General features: G+C 43.8%; 3 protein-coding genes and 1 long non-coding RNA gene across 4 annotated transcripts in view; 1 reads left to right on the top strand and 3 right to left on the bottom strand.

Annotated features, from left to right (window-relative positions):
- CCT6A (chaperonin containing TCP1 subunit 6A) overlaps positions 1-3,886 on the bottom strand; it is a 62,011-nt gene extending 58,125 nt beyond the window's left edge. Inside the window, exon 1 of the mRNA XM_069089555.1 lies at positions 3,877-3,886. The gene's annotated coding sequence lies outside the window, so the exon portion shown is untranslated. The remainder of the gene's footprint in view (positions 1-3,876) is intronic.
- Positions 1-17,061, bottom strand: part of NIPSNAP2 (nipsnap homolog 2) — a 20,324-nt gene extending 3,263 nt beyond the window's left edge. The window contains 9 exon segments of the mRNA XM_069089556.1: positions 3,967-4,061; positions 6,905-6,936; positions 8,071-8,211; positions 9,252-9,322; positions 9,675-9,769; positions 13,466-13,511; positions 13,592-13,731; positions 16,967-16,992; positions 16,994-17,061. Of these exon segments, the coding sequence (XP_068945657.1) occupies positions 3,967-4,061; positions 6,905-6,936; positions 8,071-8,211; positions 9,252-9,322; positions 9,675-9,769; positions 13,466-13,511; positions 13,592-13,731; positions 16,967-16,992; positions 16,994-17,032 (685 nt within the window). The 5' untranslated portion in view covers positions 17,033-17,061.
- LOC138162411 (uncharacterized) lies at positions 1,143-6,121 on the top strand. Its single transcript, XR_011168628.1, has 3 exons — positions 1,143-1,965; positions 2,242-2,330; positions 5,992-6,121. It is a non-coding gene; the product is annotated as an uncharacterized lncRNA (long non-coding RNA).
- A 1,138-nt stretch (positions 17,062-18,199) lies between the features above and the next one.
- Positions 18,200-21,886, bottom strand: MRPS17 (mitochondrial ribosomal protein S17). Its single transcript, XM_069089553.1, has 3 exons — positions 21,728-21,886; positions 20,099-20,238; positions 18,200-18,837 (listed from the first exon to the last, which is right to left on the bottom strand). Exons 2-3 carry the CDS (start codon positions 20,219-20,221, stop codon positions 18,598-18,600), a joined length of 363 nt encoding a protein of 120 aa, XP_068945654.1. The 5' UTR covers positions 20,222-20,238; positions 21,728-21,886; the 3' UTR covers positions 18,200-18,597.
- Between the last annotated feature and the right edge of the window lie 825 nt (positions 21,887-22,711).

The raw sequence follows: 22,711 nt of genomic DNA, 5'->3' as shown, positions 1-22,711 counted from the left end.
AGGATAACATGGCAAAACAGAACCTACTAGAAACTTGACAATTGTTCAGCAGATTCTGATGCCCTATTCTCCCAAGGGAAAGAGAAGGTGATCTGAAGGCCAAATTCATTTCTTCCATATTTATTATTATTTTTTTAAAGCAATTGGGATTAAGTAACTTGCTCAAGGTTACACGGCCAGTTATTTCTGGGTGTGGTACTGAGTATCTGAGCCCGGGTTTGATCCAGGTCATCCCAACACTAGAGCCGGTGCTCTTACTCGCTGAGCCACCTGGCCGCCCCTAAGCAATTGGGGTTAAGTAACTTGCTCAAGGTTACACGGCCAGGTGTTTCTGGGTGGGTGCTAAGTGTCTGAGCCCGGGATTCGATCTCCAGGTCTTCTCAACACTGGAGCCGGTGCTCTTACTCGCTGTGCTACCTGGCCGCCCCATTTCTTCCACATTTAAAGGGAGCTCCTCAGGCTAACTACAGACCAGCCTTCCTTGTCTTCTGTGCTTCTGGAACGGCTCTGAAGCAGTAACTCTCCCCTCACTCAAACAGTTTTAGTGGCTGGTGGATGGGAATGGTGAATAAGCTCCTTGGTAGCCAGCAAGAATGACCCTTCCAGTTCCATCAATTAGTTTTGTGACCTTGAATGGCAAACTGCCTCATGTTTCTAAGGCCTCAGTTTCTTCATCTGTAAAAAGGGGCTGAACTATATTGTCTCCAAGGTCCCTTCCAGTCCTAAGTATCTCTGGATCTGTTAAAGGCCTTCAGCCCAAAGACTGTGCTGGACAGGCTGTGACCAGTTGGTTTTCCACAGGTGAAGAGAGAAATGCTCTGATTGTCTGGTGGTATCTGTAAGGGCCAGTCCTTTCTGGAAAAACTAGAAGAGTAGAAGGAGAGAAGGAAAAGAAAGGAGAAAAGGGAGGAGAGCAGCAATGGTTAGAGGTGGTCTCAATACTAAAAAGTGGTTACTGTTTGTGCTGCATAAGGAGCCGCTAACAGAAGGAGAAGAAGAAAGCTAGGAGAGGGTCTAGGAAAGTGGGAGCCTTGGTCCTGTGCAGTTCAATAGCCCTTGGAAGACACAGGATATATTTTCTTGGGACAGAGAATGTGACAGGTGAGAAAAGAGCGCCCTATTCTAAACAACGAAGGCCTCAAGGGCATTGCCTATGTCTACACTGCTCACAGTGTGGCATGACTATGGTCACTGGCACCTCAGAGAAGCTCTAGAGACAAGGCAAGTGGTGGTGCCGAATACTGGGGCAGCAGGGGAGGCAGATTCCAATCTTCACCCATTCAATCAAACCAATCACAGACAATTATCAGGGGCCCACTATGTGCCAGGCTCTATGCGAGTTAGTGAGGATTCAGGGAAGGCAGAGAGATGTCTCTTCTTTCCAAAAGAAGACTTGACAAGGGAAGGCCATGCACCCAAAAGGCAGGTGGTGAAGCCGAGTATTAGCTCTGAAATTCTCTGCAGATATTGAATCAGTCCCATATGATGCAATCACCTCTATCAGAGAAGCTATTGTTTGGCAAGAGGGTTCTCCCTGAAGAACTCTAGCCCAATGCTCCTCCAGAAGGCAGGAGATTTTCCTCAGCAAAGACAACAGACTGAGCAGTAAGCAATCCTCAAAGGGAACTTTAGTCACGGTGAGATAATGAACGAGGCTGTAACACAGCTGGGGCCAAACAGCAGGTCCAGGCAGAGCAGAAGAATGTTGTGACTTTGGGGGACACCCCACCCTCCGAACAATCTTCTCATGCTTCTGAAACCTGTTCACTTTGGCAATACTGACTAATTAACTTGATAACCAACAAATGGCCAGAGCCCTGTACTGGTCCCCATGGGAGGCCTCCAGTACATTGGGTGGACTTCCATGAAGGAATCAGGGGAGCAGAGGGGCAAGCGTCTACAAGACAAGAAGGAGAGGATCTGCAGAAGTGGAAGCAGGCACCTTATGGATAACATAACCAACAGGTCGGTTTTCATGGATGGCCAACTTGTACCAGGGAGGGAAACCCCCTTGGGGTATAAGCAAAATAAGGTCAGACAAACTCTTCTTTCACGTGTTACCTCCGTAGGTAACGCTATTAGGTTTCTAATAGCAGAAAGCCCTTCATGATTGGCAAATTTCATCACTCTAGAGCTTTCAAAAGTATCACACATTTACTTACCTATTACTTAACAGAGGAAGGTGAAACATGAACAGAGTCCATTTTTTGAACTAATGCTATTATCTTTTTGTACTTTCAGTGAAAGATTATTTCAGAAATATAGGCTGATTTGAGAAAAACAAGGCTATTTGACTGCTTAACAACTATGCTTCTCTCTGAGGAAGAAAGGTTAGTGTTGGGTCACGCATTTCACCCTCTTCCCTATACCTGATGTTGCCTCGTTGTTAAAACCATTGTGAATATGAAATGATATTCAAGAGAGATTTCATGAGAAAACGATCTGTTATGACCGTATTTCAAAAGACTTTCAGGCATTATGGTCCTAATGATGCACTTTTTAAAGCTGATTGTATTTGGAATTCTTTTGAAAGCCAAACACTAAGGAGGAGTTAGAGAAGAATGTGTTTGGCTGGCCCATCAGCGGGAATGTCATCTTCTGATGACAGCTTCGTCAGTTCTGCTCCAGATGCCCTGGTAGGAATCCTTGCCATGCTGACAGACGCCACTCTTCCATACCCAAAGAACAAACTTAGCAGGAGATAGATGAATACAAGTCCACGGACACAGGTGGAATCCTTTAGTTAGTGGGGGAGAAATTACAGATGGTGCTTGAATAGCACTGATGGTTCAAAAGACCATGAGGGCAGCGGGAAAGACTTTGTGTACATTGATAAAGCCATTTTGAACAAGGTCACTTTAACCTCTGATTTATTATTTAATTCTGCAGAAAAATAGTTTCCATATTTTGCTGCCTGAGTGGTCATACCTCTGCACATGTTCCACTCAACCTTTGGGAGGAGGGGGGAAAGGAGCAAAATGTATGCTGATATTTAGAGATTTTTGAAAGCAAGATTTTCTTTTAAAACATTCATTTATTTCTATTTGGAACTTGACAAACACCAAACAAAACTGGCATTTCCATATATACAGGAGAAGGGTAGAAGAGGCTGACCCTATGTGAAGCTGTAAGCTTCTACTGTGTATAACTTGCCTTCACCCTGCAGCCATGCAAGCAGGCTCTGAGACCACGGATGGGATCAGGCCCCTTCCTCGCCTGGTTGCATGTCAGTTACATTGCATCCTCAGCATATCACATGCACTAACGCTCATAATGTCCTTGAATTATTAAGAAAAAGTTAAACTATGCTTAGTCAACTCTGTTAATAAAGCAAGGAAGTATAAAGTACATTTTTAAACATTTTCAATGCAAAGGATTAACTTTCAGCTGTCTGGAAATCTCAGTTATCATTCTAGAACAGCATTCGCTGAGGGTTTGGAGTAGCATGGTATGTATCACTGAGTTCACCTACCAACATACTTTAATGCTTTGGTCAATTGGCAAGGCCCAGGAACGGGATATTTAAAATAGCCTTATTTCATTGTTAACTGATCCGGATTTGCTTTCATTTCACATTCTCCATCTTCTTCCCATCATTACCCTGTCTTAAATTTGCTGCCATTTTTTAGGGCCTTCATTCTCCCTCCACCTGGTTGCTTTCTCCATTTCTACCATCTCTTACAGCTTTCCCTATTTTGCTCACTCCCTTTGGCTGCCAATCAATCATGGAGCCTGTTTAGTTGGCGGGGCTTCTGCGCATTGACCCAAATAGCCTTATGCTGTTAACTTTGCATCTTTGGGTCTTCTTGATTCCCATGTGTTACTAGTAGTTTGGATGAAGAAGAGTGACCAGCCGAGGCTTCCCTTTATTCCATCCCCCATGTACCATCATGCTCATATGGGAATGTACCCTTACCATACAGCCCCATGAATCTGGGTCTGCTAAGAGAAGAAAAAGATTCTTACCCCAAAGATGATGCACCATATACAACTGCCCAATCTGAGAGAAAAACCCTCCAACTGCCTCCTCATTGTCCTGCCTAAAACGAATTGCACGAGCCCTAAAAAAGAAAATAGTTTCCATTCACTAGACAACATGTGATAAGGGGGAGAGTAGACGGAATTTCCTCCAAATCACATGACAATTATATTAAAAGTAGAGCTGATCACTGCCAAGCCCCACATGTCAACAAATATAATGTGGTAAAATAGCAAGATTTACCTTCTCTAGCCTGCAAGGGACCACTTTCCTAGGCACTGTTGTCTCTTGAAAACAGCACCGCCATACCTACTGATGTCACCTGCATTGGCAGGAGAATTGAGTTTAAGAATTTTCTGATGAGCTTTTGTAATCTAAGACTTACTTCTAAGTAATATGAGACATCTGACTATTACCTGTCAAAGGATATAACTGCTCTCTTATATGATGGGCTTTGAGTTCCTAAAAAAAGAGAATGTTCTTAACATACATGTCTCTCTTGCTCTCTCTCTCTCCCAAATCAGTTCTTTAGAAAAGTATTACAACTACTCTCAAATTTAGAATTTTTAAGTGATTGATTTTCTGTCAATCAAAAGAAGTAATTCTGATCAGCAAATTAATGAAATTAAACAAATTATTTTAACATGCAGAGTGCATTCTATTTTTTATTTTAAGTGATAAACATTCATTCTTATTTAGTTTTAAATTCTTCTAATTCATTTAAGGTAAGTAAAGAAAACTTACACTTGACTGAGCCTGACAAAATTCAGAAGGACATAGTGAAGGAGTCACCACCTTAAACCTATTTGTCAAGAGACAAATTAAATGCTGAGCTAGTTCTTAAAATTCACTTCCTTTTGGAAAGAAAACTCTTATTGCTAAGATATGGAGGAAAACAAAACATTTCACACATATATTTGGTTTCTATATTAAGAATCTTAAATGAACAATTTATAAAATCTACTTAGTAACTAAATCTGTTCTATGATTGACCAAATAATCATATCTGTTAGCAAAACAGCATACAATAGCCAAGTGAATAACTTCTGGGCATATGAGCTTCTAGTCAACAAATCAAATGTTCTGACTTTCATTATTTAGTCTTTGGTGGCTCTGTTTTTAAGAGTCATTAGAAACCAATGTGGTGGTTTACAAAAGATTAAGTGGGTTGAATTATAGGTATAATTCACAGCAGAGTATGTAGGAGAGTAAGTTAACATATTGGCAGATAAGCTTATGGAAATAGCATTTACAAATTAAAAAAAAATAACATTTTCTAAAGGCAGACATTCACACACATATACCGACAATCCTTAGGCCAAAGTAAATGGAACTAAACTGATGTTTAATTCCAAAAGACAGTGAATAAGTAATAATCTTGAGTTAAATTAGCAACTACATTTTCACAGCTCTTAAAAACTATTTCGGGTGAAATACCTTTGTAATTTACATGTCTCCACAGATTTTCTACTCTAAAAATTCTTTACATCTTAAAGATTCAGAAAACAACTGGCCTGGATAGTATCAGAAATTTTATATCGAATGTTGCCAGAACCAATGGCAGGAATGTAAAGTGATTAGTTGGGTTCCTTTCTCCAGCTAAGACCAAGATTACTCTTGAACCAGACAAAAAGGAAAGGTGATCTTTCTGAAAGATCCTCAGAAATGAAAATTCCGTAACCTTTCTCCAAGGTAGCAATAGCATTTAATCATCCCATCACTGGAGTTCTTCTTTATTTCTAAACCTAGATTCCCCCACAGCAATTTTAAGATAATTTCCTGTCTCTGTCCTAGCCCTGAAAATGGTAGTCAGGGCTTTCTTATATGGTTGACTCCATGTTAAAAAAAAAATCTATATCTACATCTATCTAATGCATTAAAATTCAACATATAAATTAGCAGATGCAGTTGAGGATAATTATTTACACTGTAAAAAGATTCACACTAAGTATGGTTTAAGTGGCCAGTGCTATTTATATACTTATTTCTTTGTTTTTCAACTACTCTACTAGAGAGAAGAAAGAAGGAAGAGTGAGAAGTTCCTGTCAACTGAAGAGTAGATGGAAATGGAGACATCAATTCCTCATAAAGTCACCATGAAGGTAATGGGAAAACAGGATTTGATTCACCCCCTTTTTTTTCTGCTGACACATTTAACTCTACAAACTGAGGCAAAGGTCATAGCCCACCATCGATCTGAAGACAAGAGATCATTCGTTCCTTTACATACATTCATTACCCTTCATCTTTTCTTGAGTCTTGATTTCTGTGTCATCATTCGTTTTTTTTATCTACTTAGTCCTCCGCAGCCCTCTTAGAATGTCCACATCAAATATGACCCTGACACTCTATGACGAGGGTCTCCTGATAAAGAAGAATCCTTCCCAACTCTCACATGTCATATTTCCATTATCATGTCAGCCTGATCACACTGTTCTTGCCATAGACCTTTAGCTCATGGTCCCCTCTGATCTTAAGATCTTTTACAGTCTCACTTATGCCTAGTCAGTCATTTCCCATTTTGAATCTATTGAAATTAATTTTGCTTAATCCTTAAATATTGTACCTTAGATTTGCCTTGAAGGGAACTTCATCTTGTTTTTGGTAATTTTGGTCAGCAAAACTTTGAATTATATTCTTGCCTGCTGAGGTATAACACCACCTAACTTGATAAAGAAATTGGTTCTTTGCTACTCAATCTAAAAAGACAAACAAGGGTAGTAGCCACATAAGTGAGAAAATATATTTGTGAGTGAAAGCAATATTTTAGGAAAGATGAGGTCTGTGAAAATGCAAAAAGAATTCCTAAACTAGTACCAAACCCTGACACCAAGGATCCCAAATTCTGATACAGAGAGATGAGAGGATGGCCCAACACAATCCATTAGTAAGATTTAGAAACTCACCATGCTGCTGTACACTTACCAATAGTTGCCCCATTCAATCATTGTTCCTGGCTGAAAGAAAACATTTTGTTTTTGGAATGTTGGTTCTTTGACTGGGGAAGCATTGCAATGAAAAATACAGTGAGGCCAACTCGTTCATAGCTCACTTAAAAAAGACAAACTTGATTTCTAATAACTATTATCTGTTTTATTCATATTTCTCCTACTTAGAAAGGCCATTTGTGGCTTAACTCAATGCAACAATGCACAGACAGTAAAAACTTATGGATACTTGTTTTATTTATTTATTTATCAATCTATTTATATATTTGCCTTTTGGAGGGCAATTGGGGCTAAGTAACTTGCCCCAGGTTACACAGCTAGCTTTTTTTTGGTGGGTGTTAAGTGTCTGAGGCCTGAACCGAACTCGGATCCTCCTGACTCTGGGGCCAGCGCTTTACTCACTGCGCCACCTAGCTGCCCCTGGATACTTGCTTTAAGCGAATATTCGTTTGGCCACACACAGACACACAGAGGAGTTACTCTATTGTATCTGTAGCCTTGTCATAGACACAAAATAGGATTATTACAGATTCAATAAGAAATTCAATTTTCTTTTTCATATTTGGGAAAAAAGGACTAGAAGTGTGCTCCAGGTTTCTGGTAAAAAGAAGTATTCTTTGAGGCCAAGACCTGTTAAGATCCATTTGATATGGTCACAAATTGTAGCAATCCATGGGATCTATAGCTGAGTTTTCTCTAGGCTTCAGGATGGCAACATTTGGGAAAACATACTTCCCAACGTGACGGCATTTCAATACTTTTATGCTGAGGCTACTATAAAGTGGTCACCTGATCTTTATTAGATCCTCTAATCCCACTGAAATAAGTGCTATAAAGAGTGATTTCAAATGAGTTCCATAGTTTCAGGCCTTTTCTTCTTCAATAGCTCAGAAATGCTATGAGAAGACATGCTAAAGGATGGACAGGAAGTAGTTCACAAAATCTGAACGGTAAGAATAAGAGAGAGAATCGAGGAGGGGCCAGAGGAAATCGAAGGAAGGAGAAGTCCGGCAAGAAGCACCGAGGAGGCCGAGGGAGCCACTTCCCTTCCCTCCCCTGCTCTGGCTTGGATTGCTGCCAGAAGACCCTGCTGTGGTTTCCAAGGAGAAATGAGTAGTGGAGTGTGGCCCCTTTTGTACTTACCCTAAGTTGGTAAGACCTGAGTTCATATATATTAGGCCCTGGCCTGGGGACGGGTTCATTCCAGAAGCTGAACTCGAGTAGCAGCTGGTTCTTCCGAGAAAGCAGCATGCTGCCTCTCTCCTTACGGAAGGCCACAAATTCCTTTGAAAGAAAGTTGTCAGGAAACTTTTAGGTTATGCATGTCTATGTCAGTACCCATTAACAACACGAACTCTGCCTCCCATGCAGGCTACCCTCACTGAGTTCAATTTTCCCCAATAAATCACACCTAAACTTTGGAAGAATAAACTTCTCAGGCTCTGACAATCCATCTAAACAGAGCTCACTTGGGGGATCACCAAGAAAGAGTGCATGCAGAATCCAAAGCTCGCCTGCTGATGACGTGCTCATTGAGGCAGCAGCCTCAGTACTCCTTAACACTCTTAAAACTTACTGAGGTACCTAAAAAGCTTGTTTATGTGTTTTATTCTATTGATATTTATCACAATAGAAATGAAAGCATCTTATTATTATTATTATTAATACATAGTATTACTATGGAAAGTTCTGACCCTGCAGATCCTCAAAAAGATTTTGGGGAATCTGGAGGTGCCCTTGGACCACACCAATCAGTTTGCTCCCACCTGGGGGTGAGGAGCAGCTGACAGGGATGCGCTCTGAGGGCTAAGAAGCTAGCCCAGGGGGCGGCAAGGTGGCACCGTGATATAGAGCACTGGCCCTGTAGTCAGGAGGACCTGAGTTCAAATCCGACCTCAGACACTTAACACAAAAATTAGCTGTGTGACCTTGGGAAAGTCACTTAACCCCAATTGCCCTCCAAAAAAGCAAAAAAAAAAAAAAAAAGAAAGAAAAAAAAAAGAAGCTAGCCCAGGATTAAAAACATTCCATGAACAATTCACAAAGTCACTACTTTGCTTGTTGCTATCTAAAGCAGACAGACTTACTATGAACATTTCAAATGAATCATTTCTAAGCTACAATTCACGCTTGCCATAAGAACTCAGTTATTTTAATGTCAATACAGGTACTGCTAAAAAAAATTGCAAATCAACGTGCAGAAAGAACACCATTTTTAGCAGAAAAACAGAAATTGATAAAAATGCAGAGAAAAGAGACACTTAATCTAGACTAATAGGTACTATCTGAAATTAGAATTAGCAAACATTTTAAAAAAGTCATACCTTATTTTCTCTGAGCTTACTCATGACCTCATTGAGGGCTGGGTAGCCTCCCTCATACCGCCAGAGGTGGACTGAAATATATTTTTAAAAAAACATATACATTTAGGTTAATGATAATAGCTCAGTTGATGTTACACACACAAATGTGAGAGTACCAATTTGTAAATATACACAAAAGTCAGGCTAGGCATACAAATTATCAAAATGAATTTAAACATTTAAAGGCAATAAAAAATTGTATCAAACAGGAAGAAACAGTATGTTTCCTTTAATGATGATTTTATACGATGATTTTTAAAAGTTTTTATTGCAATCAAGCATTATGTCTGAAAATTACTTGTGCAATTACAATAAAGGTTTAAGAGACAAGGTCTAGTCCAGAATTAAGCCTAGCTTCTAAGAATTATTCTTAAGATTCCTTACCAGCCTGATCTTGCTCCCCATACCACGTATTCCAAGTGCCCACCAAGGTACAAGGGTAGTGCTTCTCTTCATGAATCTTTGGCAGCACCTCTTGACTTAAAGAATAAGAAGTATAAATTCCATGTTTTCAATTAGCCTAGTCAATCAACCAGCAGCATTTTATTGAGAACTTAGCCTGGCTCTGTATTAGGTGTTTTGTCAACTAATTAAAGGCACTATAAACAAATTTATACATTTTGTTGGGATTATCAGCAGAATGAATATTTTTGGATCATTTCTATTATCTAGTGAGTGATACCTTCCTTGAATGTCTGGGACCCTTCATCACTGGGCTAGGGTAGTTGTCCTCAGATCTGTGAACTGTGACCAAAAAGGAAGAAGAACCGGGGACCCAAAGATGACAGAAGATGTGTTACAAAGGTCAGAAGAGGGAACATCCATACTCACGTGATGGTTGATGCTCATAAATGCTTAAGTGTATGAGTGAGAAAGTCAAGAACTATGGGAGATATGACTTCAAGGGGATAGAGAAGAGGGAAGAGAGAAACAGTGGATATTAAGTGAGGGGCAGGAAGCAGATCTGAGGCCAGGAAGAAGTAGATCCCTGACGACCAGGGGAAAGGGAAGCGAGAGCCAAGAGGCACGAAGAGAAGCAGCCCCTACCCCACTCCCCACCCCCATGAGACAGCAGTTACCTGGGAACCTTCTGAGCAGGTGAACTTCCTCTGCAAAGCAACAAGGGCCTCAATCAAAGACCCACAATCACATCAGCAGGACAGGCCGTGAGCACTGAATGCCAGGGCAAGCTCAGGGTTATGCATTATTATGAACTTAGTCTGATTAGTTCTAGGGGGCTGAACCAATCAAAGGGTGGACATTCTAGAGTCCCAGAGGATGCCAGACCTATGGCCTTACTGCAGCTGCTGCTGGTGGTGATGCAGATGTCTGGTATTTTTTGCCACATGTTCCAGGTGAGAAGCAGCCTGGTGAGATGGAGAGAGCTGTACACCGCCCTGTGGGTGGTCATCTAAGCTCTCTACACTTCAGCTATAAAAGTGGGTGATTAGGTTTCCATGCTTTCCCAAGAAAACACAGATGCTCAACATATCGACATATGTCCAAGGTGCTTTCTAAACTGTGAGAGCTAGACTTCAGAAAGTCATACCTCCAGGGTTAGGGGAGGAGGAGTCATCATGGACCACAATATTGGCTCTTATTAAAATGTGCCTTCTTAGATTATATGACGTGGCCCAAGTCCTCAGAAAGCACAGCTCATATAAATTTCTACAGGGGCCGAGTCAAACAAAATTTCTGGATGCCACATACTATGGGAGCGGGAGACATCCTATGGAAGCAGGCAGCCTTAAGCTGGGCTCCTGGACCTTGTTTTTTAATGTTTCACTATCCTTTGGCTTCCTTTGTACTCCGATGTGAGGCATTTTGTGTAAGATTCAGAGATGGGGTTTATTGAGCACCTTAAAGAATATTACCCTGACAAGACACTGAAGGGCAGGTTCAATTATTACCCTCATTTTATAGAGGAGGAAACGAGCTGACGCAGGTGGGGTGATGTGCCCAGGGCCAGGAAGGAGAAAAGGCTCAGAACTCCTCATTTGGAGGATGTTTTATGTTGGTGAAAAGAGAAGAGAAAAATTAAGATTTCTGTCTACTTGTATTGGTAAAATAAAAATTCAAAGATTTGGGACAGCTAGGTGGCACAGTGAATAGAGCACTGGCCCTGTAGTCAGGAGGACCTGAGTTCAAATCCGGCCTCAGACACTTAACACAAAAAGTAGCCATGTGACCTTGGGCAAGTCACTTAAGCCTAACTGCCCTCCAAAAAGCAAAACAAACAAATAAATAAATAAATAAAAGATTTTCATGAGTAAATGCAGTTGACTGAGACTTGTTTGTTTTGTGAAACTTTAGTTTTCCAAAGAGTAAGACAACATTAGAAAGCTAAACAAGCCTGGACCAGAAGGAATCCATTAACCTTCATAACCACTCTGTGTCTACTGGGGGGAAGACATGTGTGTTCCTAGCAGCCTTCTGATCAGCCAAGTGCTATGACTCTCAAAGAAGAGAGAAGCACATCTGTGGAGTCATCCATTCTTTATTAACATATGTCAAAAAAGAGTATGCGGACCTGCCTGACTAGAAGGGAGACTTCATTTTTGGGAAGAGGGGTCCATCAGACAGGCAAGGTGGACCCAGATTATAAAGACTAGACAGTTAGGTGGAAGAGTTTAGCCTTGATGAAGCTGGAAATTAGAAAAGTTATGTGCCAAACACTGGAATCTGTACATTAGTGGTGGTTAAGAACATTAGTCCAAAAAGAAAATGCTGGATGGATTGGGCGAAGGACCAGTTGAAGTCAGAAAGGTTATGGGACAATGAAGACACAAATAGGGTTCTTACCATGAGTATCAAGAAAAAAAGATGTGGTAGCCGGTCCTTGGTGCCTCCCTAGATACTGAAGATTTAAGGAGAATTCTAACTCAAAGATGACTCAAGTTCTGAGCTTAAATTACTGGGAGGACCATGGTGCCATTAATAAAACTGGGACTTGGACTAGGGTGAAGGCATTGGAGAATAGGAATTTTACAGATGAGGAAACTGAGGCTAAGGAGCCATCTAGTCCAACCCGTGTCTGAAAAAGAATCCCCATCACAACTTGCCCCACAAGTGGTCATCTTGACTTAGCTGAAAGATATCCCTGCCCTCCACCCCCAAGGACAGACCCACTACATCCCAAGGCCACACATTCCAGTTTGGGGCAGGTCTAACTGATAATTAGATTTTCCTGACATCAAGACTAAGTTTGCTTTTCTGAAACTTCTATCAGTGGAAAGAAAATGAGTTCAGTTTTGGACAAAGTGAGTTTCAGAAAAATCTGCTTATGAAATTTGTCCAGAAAAATTTCAGTAAAATTTATCTAGATTTAGAAGAGGTGAGTTTCAGAAATTGACCAGTTATCTTGGTGGAAATGTCCAGTAGGCCCTTAGGGTCTAACAAGATTGGAGGCTATGGTTTGGGAACATCAGCTGGAAGGATGAGAATGAAGACAGAAGTAAATGGCTCTAGTTTGCAGCAGAATAATGTCTTTGTTTAAAATGTGCAGAGATGAACAAGAAAATCTATACTACAGTTCTATTTCCCTGAACAGTCTCCAATAAAAATAGTAACAATTTTTGCTACTGAAAATTTCCATGCTTTTCAAAACTACCCAATTTTTTTGAACCTTGGCAGAGCTGAGAGCTACAAAATCACTTTTACCATGTGCCCTTGTATATCATGAGGATGAAAATGTTTTCTATAAAAATTCATTAAAAGTCAACCAGTCTGGGGCAGCTAGGTGGTGCAGTGAGTAGAAAGCTGGCCCCGGAGTCAGGAAGACCTGAGTTTGGCCTCAGCCACTTAACACCCACACAAAAAAACTAGCCGTGTAACCTTGGGCAAGTTACTTAACCCTAATTGCCCTCCAAAAGGCAAAAAAGCAAAAACAAAAACAAAAAAGTCAACCAGTCCAATTCTCTCACTTCTCTGAAGAGATATACATTTCAAGAGAATGTATAGGACTTTGTACCAGATGAGGTGATTTACCTGGTTCCCCCTCCCTCCCTTCACTTTAGTAATCTCATCACACAGGGTTCAGTTTAAGGGTCATTGCAGAGAGAGAAGAATAGAGCTTAACAGAAATGCTCTCATTTCCCCTCTAGCCATTTCGAGAGGAGGCAGTGCACACACAATTCACTCTCTCTACCAAGCCATGGGTAGTGTGGGCTACATACCAAATTTTGTTGTATGCTTCCAGGCATTCTGGCTTCACATTGTGAACTGAAACAAGAAAATTCAATAATGAATTTATGAACAAAGGAAGGATATTCAAATATTAAAATGTAAAAAACCCCACTCACACTGTATTTTGTACAGACTACTTGTTTCTTTTTTGGCTAGGAGATTGGAATGAGCATCTTTTCTTGGGTCAACTTTCCGGACAAATAAAGATTTCAGCCAACTATCTTCACGAGGTCTGTTTGTAGAAGTTGTCAGGCCCCTAGGAATGAACAAATAATGTCAGTAGACGTCGAATGACAGTTGCAGAAGCTTATATATGCTTTTATTAGGTAGGGTCAAACTACTGTATTATTCACAGAAGAGAATATTAAATGTCCATCTCCCACACTTACTAACCATCTGACGGTGGCAGGGTCACTTAACCTCCCTCAGCTTCAGTTTTCTCATCCTAAAATATGAATCATAACCTTTGTGATCCCTGCTTCAATGAGAAAGTAACTTATAAAACTCCAAGTGCTTTATATACACATATTCAAACCATCTTATTAGTTATTATAGTATTATTGAAACTTATGAAAGTTATTCAAACCATCTTATCAAATGATCTTATCTCTCTAATCAGGAGAGGCCAAGTACTAGTTTATCAGACTATTTTACCCCCAAAAGAGACATCTAAGTAAAACAAGAAAGACTTTAGCACGCTGTCTTTTCTACCAGAGCACCCATACATAAAAGTTTTTATATCAGGATTCTAGGAATGCACTTCTCCTTCTAAAGCAACCTTTGACAGAGCAAAATTTACATGAAGAAAATGAAAAGTACATCCAAAATGACTTTACGCTAAAGTCAGTCTTCCTATTCTAATTAAAACCTAAAGACACAAACACCATCACACAGAACAGATTGGGTAACTTCCACCTTCTAAATGAATTTATATTGCAACAATCAATCAATAAAATTCTATTAAGCACCTACTATGAACACCTCTTTAGTACACATATACTTTTACAAAGTGGTACCAATAATCACCCAACATTCCCTACAAACCCTGTTTCTATCTTCTTAGCACTCTGGTGGATCTTCACTGTTCTGACCCCAATCAGTGACTATTCCCATGGGCTGGATCCTACCACCTACATGAAAACTTCGGGTTTCCCACTGCCCCATAGATCAGGTTCAATCTCTCAGCCCGGGTTGAGAAACATGAACTGTACTCCACCCAAAAAGAGTATCAGATGAATTCTGAGGATTACCCCTGGATATATTATTTGTAAGCTCTTTCGACATCTCTCAGTAAAATCAATTCAACAAATATTGCCTCACCTTCCCATGCAGGTGGCCCAGGAATTACTATTTTGTCAATCACAACAAATGTGCCTAAATAAAAAATTCTGGAGGAATTTAGGAGCACCAAGAAAGCACACGGAGGTATCTCAGGCCTGTGCTGTGCTCTTACAGGTTTCTGAATTTAAAGGAAATGAAGACAATGATGACTTAGCCACAGAGTAGCACGAAGTGTTACTTTGTATACCCTTCCATGTAGCCAACAATAGCCAAGGAGTCTGACAGTTCTGAGTGAAACTAGGAGGACAGGCCAGAACAATACCTGGTAGCTAGCAATTAGGAAGGTGACCTTCAGGGTAAAGAAACACAGGGAAGAAAACACTCAAGGATACAGATCTCCCTGGGCTCCTCAAGATAAACATGCTCATTATTGAAAACCCTACAAATCACACCAGTCTGTTCTTATTCATCCATGTCCACCTGCTATGCAAAATTGTGTTTTCCTTAATCTTAAGATTAACTTGTTGCTTTTACAAATTTACTGGATTTGTCTTCTTCTCCAGTCATCAAACAAAAAAAGCTGCTTTTGGACCTTAATGGATGGATATATACACACACACACACACACATATATAATTTGCTCATTTATTTTAATTTCAAATAGTTTGAAACCACATGGGATAGCATTTTAAAATATGCAGCTATATAAACACATGCAAACATAAAGAAAGTAACAAGAATACTTTTTAAATATGTAAAACATTTTCTTAAGATGGGTCTTGGGGTACCAGCAGAAAAAAATGATTCTTAAAATCCTCACACTATTGAAAAGAGAAAAAATTGTTCAATAAATAGAATTACATTTTGCATAGGTTAATATTACATGCTGCAGAGTATCTTGTAAACATTTAGAAACTGTTACTAGTACACACAAAAACCCAAATCAAATATTCTGGAGCACAATCTCTACCACATTTTTTAAAAATGAATTTTAGGTTTTTGTCTAATTTTTAACTTGGTATCTATTTTATTCTTGGCATCTATTAAACTTTATCAGAAATTTAAAAATCAACACCTATTGCCTTGAAGGCTAGTATAAACAATGCTCACTGCCTTTTGAATTTGAATTACATTACTTGCCTTTTCTGAAATTAAAACAATATTTCTTTGCTTTATATCTTTAGCATTTAGGATCTTTAACGATTCCTTAGTCTACAAGAAGTACTTTGAGGAAGGCAGTTTTCCAAAGAGTCAGAGCAAAACGTCAAACATTTCCCTAAAAAATACATTCTCTGCCAGTTTGTGGTAAAGGTTAGAATGAATTTCAGTACAGGAGCGCTGGATGTGAAATCAAGACGCATTCAAACGAATGCAGATGCATACCTTTGGGAGTTGCAAGGACCTTCGAGCATTATTTCACTGCCATGTTTATTTTCCACTAGTGTTTCACCTCTCCGTGTGTGTATTGCGCTAACTGTACCTGGCATATGTGTGCATAAACAAGAGTGGGGCGGGACAACACCTACACGGAGAGAAGGCGACGCGGGTCTCAGTCCCGGCCCGGGAGGCAGGCGCGGGGCCGCTCGCCGCGCTCCTAGACAAGTTGCTCTGGTCAGTTACATGACACTCACGCACATGTCAGTTACACACAAGGACTACGTGTCACCCGCTCCGGGCCCTTCAAAACCAGCAGCTGTGGGGCAGTCTCTGGGGGACGGCGGGGGCGCCCGGGCACCTCGGGGTCCGGATCTGCGGCCACAGCTGAAGCCCGGGGCTGGGGGAGGGCCACGTCAAGGTCCAGAGTCCAGGTGTCCGAAGACGGTCCGTGCCTCGGACACTGGCCTGCCGGCCCGAGGGCGACAGCGGCCAGACCGGGGTCAGCGGGGATCGAGCTGGGCGCCTGTGGGCTCCTCCGCGACCACGGCCCACGGCCCCCGGACGCCCGATCCCACGGCCAAGGCCGGCCCCTGGCCCAGCGCCCCTTCCTCCCCCCTGGCGTGGCCCGCGGGGGGAAGGGCCCCTCGTCCCCTCCCGGTTCCCGCGCGGGGCTGGCCCCGCGGGCCCCGGGCCGTGACCTTGAACCCTAGCCGGGGCGGGCAATGGGGGCGCTGGGTGGGTGGGGGGCGCTGCCCGGCCCGAGGCCACCCAAGGCCTCCCCCACCCCAGCCCGGGGTTCAAGGTCACGGCCGGGCCCGCCGGGCGCTGCTCACCTGAGGGCCGGCCGCAGGCGGGGGGGGCGCGGCCGCTCCCAGGGACCGCAGCACTCGCGCCGCCATCTTGCTCTGGAGCCTCCGCTCGCCCCCCTCCCCCCGGGCCCGCCGCCCCCTCCCCCATACCAGCGCCGCTCGACGGAGGCCGAAGGGGCGGGCCCGAGATGGGCGGCCTGCGCCGCGCCGCCACCAGGGGGCGTCCCGGAGCGCCTCCCCGCGGCTGCCGAGAGCAGCTGCAGCCCTTCCGTGCGCTTGACCTTGGGGCTCGCGCCGGCCCGCCGGGCTCCCGGCCTAGCCAGGCTGGGCAGATGCTGCTGGAGAGGGGCTCCCAAGAAAGGCGGGTCTGGGGGAGCCGGGACCCTCTGGCTTCACGCTGGTTCCTGAAGGGGTCGGGGCGGGGGTGGGGTTGAGGGCTGGGCTGTCCAAGAGCTGCGATTGCTTAACCCTGGGATTGACAGAGAGCCCGCGCTCAGCTCCTGCCCAGTGGGGACATTGGGAGAACTTCCTCAAGGGGGGGCCTCCCCGCACGGAAGGCACAAGGCAAAACCTGCCTTAATAACGCACCATCATTAAATGTCAGCTCTGTCCCTGAGCCTTTCTTTACAAAGGCAGTATTTCCTCATTCTAGTCTGATTTTGCATAGACTCCACTCTAGTTAGAAAGATGTCTTATTCCTTTCCTCTAAAATACATTGTAGTCCTTGTTGCTACATAGTCCAAGAGAGAAAGACTTAGGTCAAATTTCCCAGAGCAGAAATCCCAACGCTCTGCGCCTCAGGACAAACAGCACAGCAAACTCTCTGCTCCAGCCTCTACTAACAGTGTAACATGGCATGACATGTCATAACCTTCTGGCTAGGCCACCCAAGTCCAACCAGAGGGGCTCACCCATAATGGGCACAGGCACACACTGTGTGTGCGCCTCCCCCAACCATCCTATCCAGAGGGCTCCTCATTGAAAACAACCCTTAGCTACTTGGTCTGAAAACAAATCCTAGCTATGATTTTACTACTAAAAGGGAAGCCTCATTTTAGGTAGGCTTATATAAAGGAACTAACATTTTGGTTCTTGGAAATAAAAAGTGTTGGAAGGGTTCAAGTCTTTAAAAGGTTTTTACTAATTCAGCTTAATCTATGTAAATAAATATGGCCATGAGATTATTTTCTTTCCCTTTAGTATTAGAGGTGAGAGAAAAATAGAATACACACCATTAAAAATAAAATTCAGTTAAGGTACTTATTTCCAATATTTTACTATTAAAAAAGGATAAGTATTTACAAACATGTTCGTACTCCCTCCGCTCCCAGCTCCTAAATTATTTTAAATTCTGTGGATTGTCAATCCTGTTTTCCAAAATGATCAGTTTAGTCAATGCAGCCTGTTGCTATAAGCTCAGAGATTCTGATAAAGTCATATTTACATTTCATTCCGATAATGTAATTTGAAACAGTCATTATTGCTGGGGAAAAATGACCTTCTTCAGAGTCTCTTACTTATTGTTTCATCTACAGAAGTAGGACAGCTGGAATTGAAACCTTTACAGCCTCTCCTCCCACCAGTGTGTCTGGTTCGTCCCCTGGCTGGCTTCTTCAGGGCTCCCTGCAGCTATGCAGAGGGAAGATCTGGCTCTTTCAGACTGGGGTCTGGGGGGCAGTCTCAGAGCTTGTTGGGCTTTCCAGGTACGTGGTGCCTGCACAGGGTTTCCCAGTAATTGGGTCGATGACTCTCCCAACTTTGAAGATGATCTCGGCCAATTCGTGTTTCACATGCTTGGTTCTTGGCACTGGCAATGCTTTGAGGAGCACAATGTCTCCGACTGTGCACTGTTCCAAAACGTCATGAGCAAAGTATGTTTTGCGCTTATTAAAGTACTGGTGAGAGAAGCAGAAGGTGAAGCTTATAGTTAAACCATTTGTCTTCATAACCTAATAGTAAAATCGAACAATTCTGCCATTTTCTCTGATGACATTCTGAGCTAGGAATCCGCTCCTGGGATAAGACTCTCAGGATGTAGTAAATCCATGAGACTCAGGGAGTAAAGTGCTTTCCACACACCTCTCATTTGCATCCCACAATCCTCCTCCAAATATTCCTGGCCTCACTTCATAGACAGGGACACTGAGGCTAAGAGGAGTGGAGAGACTTGTCTATGCGGGCAAGCCAGCATCCAAGGGGGAAGCGGAACCCAGCACGTAGACCTTTCTTTATGATCACCAGTCAACACCATTTGGACTTTGTAAATACTTTCAGCTGCACTGTTTGCTAAAATGAAAAATAGTGAACAACTTACAAGTCAGGAAGACCTGAGATCTAATGTGGTCTCAGTTACTCGATGTGTGACCCTGGGCAAGTCACTTCACCTGCTTGTCTCAGTTTCCTCATCAGTAAAGTGGGGATAATAACAGCACCTTCTGTCATGCTGGGCTTGTTGTGAAGGATCAAAAGAGATGCTACTTGGGAAGAGCTCAGCACAGTGCCTGGCCCATGGTAAGCACCATATAACTGTTAAGCTATCATTACTGAATATCACCTGGAGGATGGCTGAATGAAAGGAGGGTCATCAATGTAATGAAACACTATAGCAAAGTAACATAACGAAGCAAGCTGAATGAGGGGTCTGGAGTCAGGAAGACTCATCTTCCTAAGTTCAAATCGGGTCATGGACACTTCCCAGCTGGGTGACCCTGGGGGAACTACTACATCCTGTTTGCCTCAGTTTCCTCATCTGTAAAATGAGCTAGAGAAGGAAATGGCAAGTCACTCCAACAAAACCTCACGAAAACTCCAAGATGGACACAACTGAACAACACTGAGTATGACCAGATAATTAAATTATACACACAAACAGAACTGATTGGTTAAAGATTAGAGACTAAGAGAGTAAAATGTAAATTGTTAGCCTGTTAAAGTAGATAGAATTTAAAAAGTGTTCACATGGAGACTGGCATGTAATTTATGAAAAAAATATTTGTAAAACAAGGCTAGATTTGAGTGAACATAGCCAATAATGATTCTTCAAACATGAAAATGACTTGGCTCATCTTTGAAGGAGAGTTAAGGACCAATCTGTCCCTTGTGAATGCCTGTCTTGTGTTTCATAAATCAAGTTTGATGATGATAATGAAGAGCTACCTTGAGTAAGTAGGGGTCCAGAACAAGCCTGTTTACTTGCACTTTGGCAGTTCGCTGCATCGCTGTCCCAACCACCTTCCCCACGATCCATTTGGCGTGGACAGTAGAACGAACAACTGACATTTTGTAGTTCGCGCCACCTGAGAAAGGAATTTCAAAGTTTAAAAATCAGTCCAGTTGGTGGTTATGACAGCTGACATAAGTGCATTTCCTTCTGTCTAGAGGACTATGCTCTAGTGTCCTGGACACTAGAGAGGTTTGGCCAAGTTTCTTAACTTGCTTCCTACTTTTCACTCTCACCCAAGGAGAAGTTGGGAGTTGAATGTAGACAAGCCCTCCACTGTTTCTGCAACCTGGGAATAACACCCAAGTACAGAGGAGAGAGGAGGGTTTGAGACCAGGTTTTACCAATGACTGGGGCTGGCCTGGATTAGGGGACATTAACCCATTTTGTGTCATGGATCCCTTTGGTAATCGGGTAAAATTTGTGGATCCCCTTATTCTAAGTGTTAAGTTGTTTCCGTCCTTTCTGACCCCATTTGGGTTTTTTTTTGGCAAAGACACTGGATTGATTTGCCATTTCCTTCTCCACCTCATTTTTAAAGATGAATAAACTGAGGCAAAGAGAGTGAAGTGACTTGCTCAGGGTCACATAGCTAATAAGTATCCGAGGCCAGATTTGACCTGAGGAAGAAGAGTCTTCATCACTCCAGGTCTGGCACTCTTATCTACTATGCCACCTAGAATTCTAATACTATTTTATAAGGCACAAAATCAAACACAGTAGGATCACGGAAGAAAAGAATTATATTGAAACAGTTATCAAAATATGACAAGCCTGCACATCTATGAATCTGAGGCCTAAAGGGAGTAAGTATAGGCTTGCTCTTGGCTTTCCCTCTTCTCCTTGGCATCTGATGATAGTCACTGGACCACAGATACAGAACTGAAAGGGCGTCTACAGTGCAGCTGGAAGGAGCCACTGAACTCCGAATTTTACGGAAAGGGAAACTGAGGGAGGTTTAGTGACTAGCTCAAGGTCAGTCAGTTAACACATACAGAGCCAAGCACTGCGCTCGTCTCTGCCCTCCATGAGCTCAGTCTAAGGGGGTCGGAGGGGTTTCCGACAAACTTTGGGCAGCCCGGGGGGCGGGGCCGGCCTGGGAGAGGGGATGGAGGGGCGGGGCCTCAAGGGCAGACACTCTGAGAGCGGCCTTTGGCGTTCGCTGCGGGAGGCGCCGGGCACCGCAGGGGGTGACTCAGCGAGGGGAGGGGAGGGTGACAGGGGGATGGGCTAGACGCCCGCCCCCCGGGGATCACAGACCTCCTGCCGTCCAGGCCCGGGCCTCAGTTTCCTCCGTTGTGGCGGGGGAGGAGGCCTGGGGGTCCCTCCCAGCTCGGTGCAGCCTAGGCCGCACGCCGGGTCTCCGACCGGGCCGGGCTGCCCTCTGGCTTGGAGCCTCCCGGGGGTCGCCCTGCTCCTCCCGCCTGGGGCTCGGGCCTCGGAGACGCGGGGTCAGGACTCACACCCAGGCCCGCGGCTTCCTCGTGCCTCCCGCGCGCGGTCGCCCCCGCGCCGCTCGGCCCGACGCCCTCCCGCCTCTCCGCGGGGCCCCAGACGGCTCGTACCCGAAGGAAACACGTCCCAGCGTTCGAGGGCGGCGCATCCACTATCTACCCCGGGAACGTTCCCTCTCCTCCAGCCCGAGACCTGACCTCTGAACTCAGACCGCGCGCCGGCGCGCCCCGGCTGGGGAAACGTGGTGACGTCAAGCCTATTGGGGCGGAGCTCGGCCTCCGCGTGTCTGGAGGTCCCGCCTTCCTTGTGCGCTGCAAGGACACGCAGCACCCCTTTGGGGGCGTGGCCTGACATCTCCCCGCCCCCTTTCCCTTCTCTCCCAATCAAAAGACCCGAGGGAGTCTGAAGGCCGCGCGAGCGGAAGTGACGGCGGGTCAGTTGTGTTCTGAGAGCTTGAGTTTGAGTCGAAGCTCTTCGGACCTGTGTGTGCGAGTCTTTCCGTGGTCTCTCGCCACCCGTTGTGGCTGCCCCTGGGAGCTGTCCGTACCGAAGCTGCCTTAGTCGTGACACTACCCCTTCTTAGATCCCAGCCACTGCGGAGGGCCTTGGGGAGCTAGTCTCCCTCAGCGCGTGTGGAGCGGAGTCACCCTCAGACTCGGGGGCGATAACTTCAACTACAACAGTAGCGTCCGGCACGTGTAGGGCGCTTTAAGCTTTGCAAAGAGATTTCCTGCAGACACCTCTAAAACTGAGGCTTTTAGAGGTGAGGGGAGGTGGTGTGGTGCAATGGAAGAAAGTGGCCCGGCTCTGAATCCTGGCCCTGCCACTTTGCACTGTGTGACCTTGGAAAAGTAGATTTGCCTCTCTGGGTTTCCTTTTCCTCCACTGTAAAATATGGGAATTTTACCAACCTTTCCCTAAATCTTTGTTCCTGTGCCTTAGCCACCATCACAGGGCTAGTTAAAATTTATTTCCCATCTCCTCCATGCCCATCACAAGGAACCCATACCTATGATGGTTCTCTGTCACTTCTACATCATCTCTGGGCAGAACTGTAAGTAGAGAAAACTAATGGGGTCTTAAGGTTTTAGAGT

This window comes from Petaurus breviceps, unplaced genomic scaffold (assembly GCF_028583685.1).
Source record: "Petaurus breviceps papuanus isolate PSGF00001 unplaced genomic scaffold, PetGlider_PUasm1.0 186, whole genome shotgun sequence".
Taxonomy (NCBI): Eukaryota; Metazoa; Chordata; class Mammalia; order Diprotodontia; family Petauridae; genus Petaurus; species Petaurus breviceps.
This window is presented reverse-complemented; position numbering and strand designations above follow the sequence as displayed.

Bases quoted from the DNA above. Each gene is read 5' to 3' on its own strand.
- MRPS17 (XM_069089553.1), bottom strand. From the start codon at position 20,221: ATGTCAGTTGTTCGTTCTACTGTCCACGCCAAATGGATCGTGGGGAAG. The intron at 18,838-20,098 runs GTAGCTCTTCAT...TTCTCTCACCAG, and splicing joins TGGACCCCTACTTACTCAAG to TACTTTAATAAGCGCAAAAC.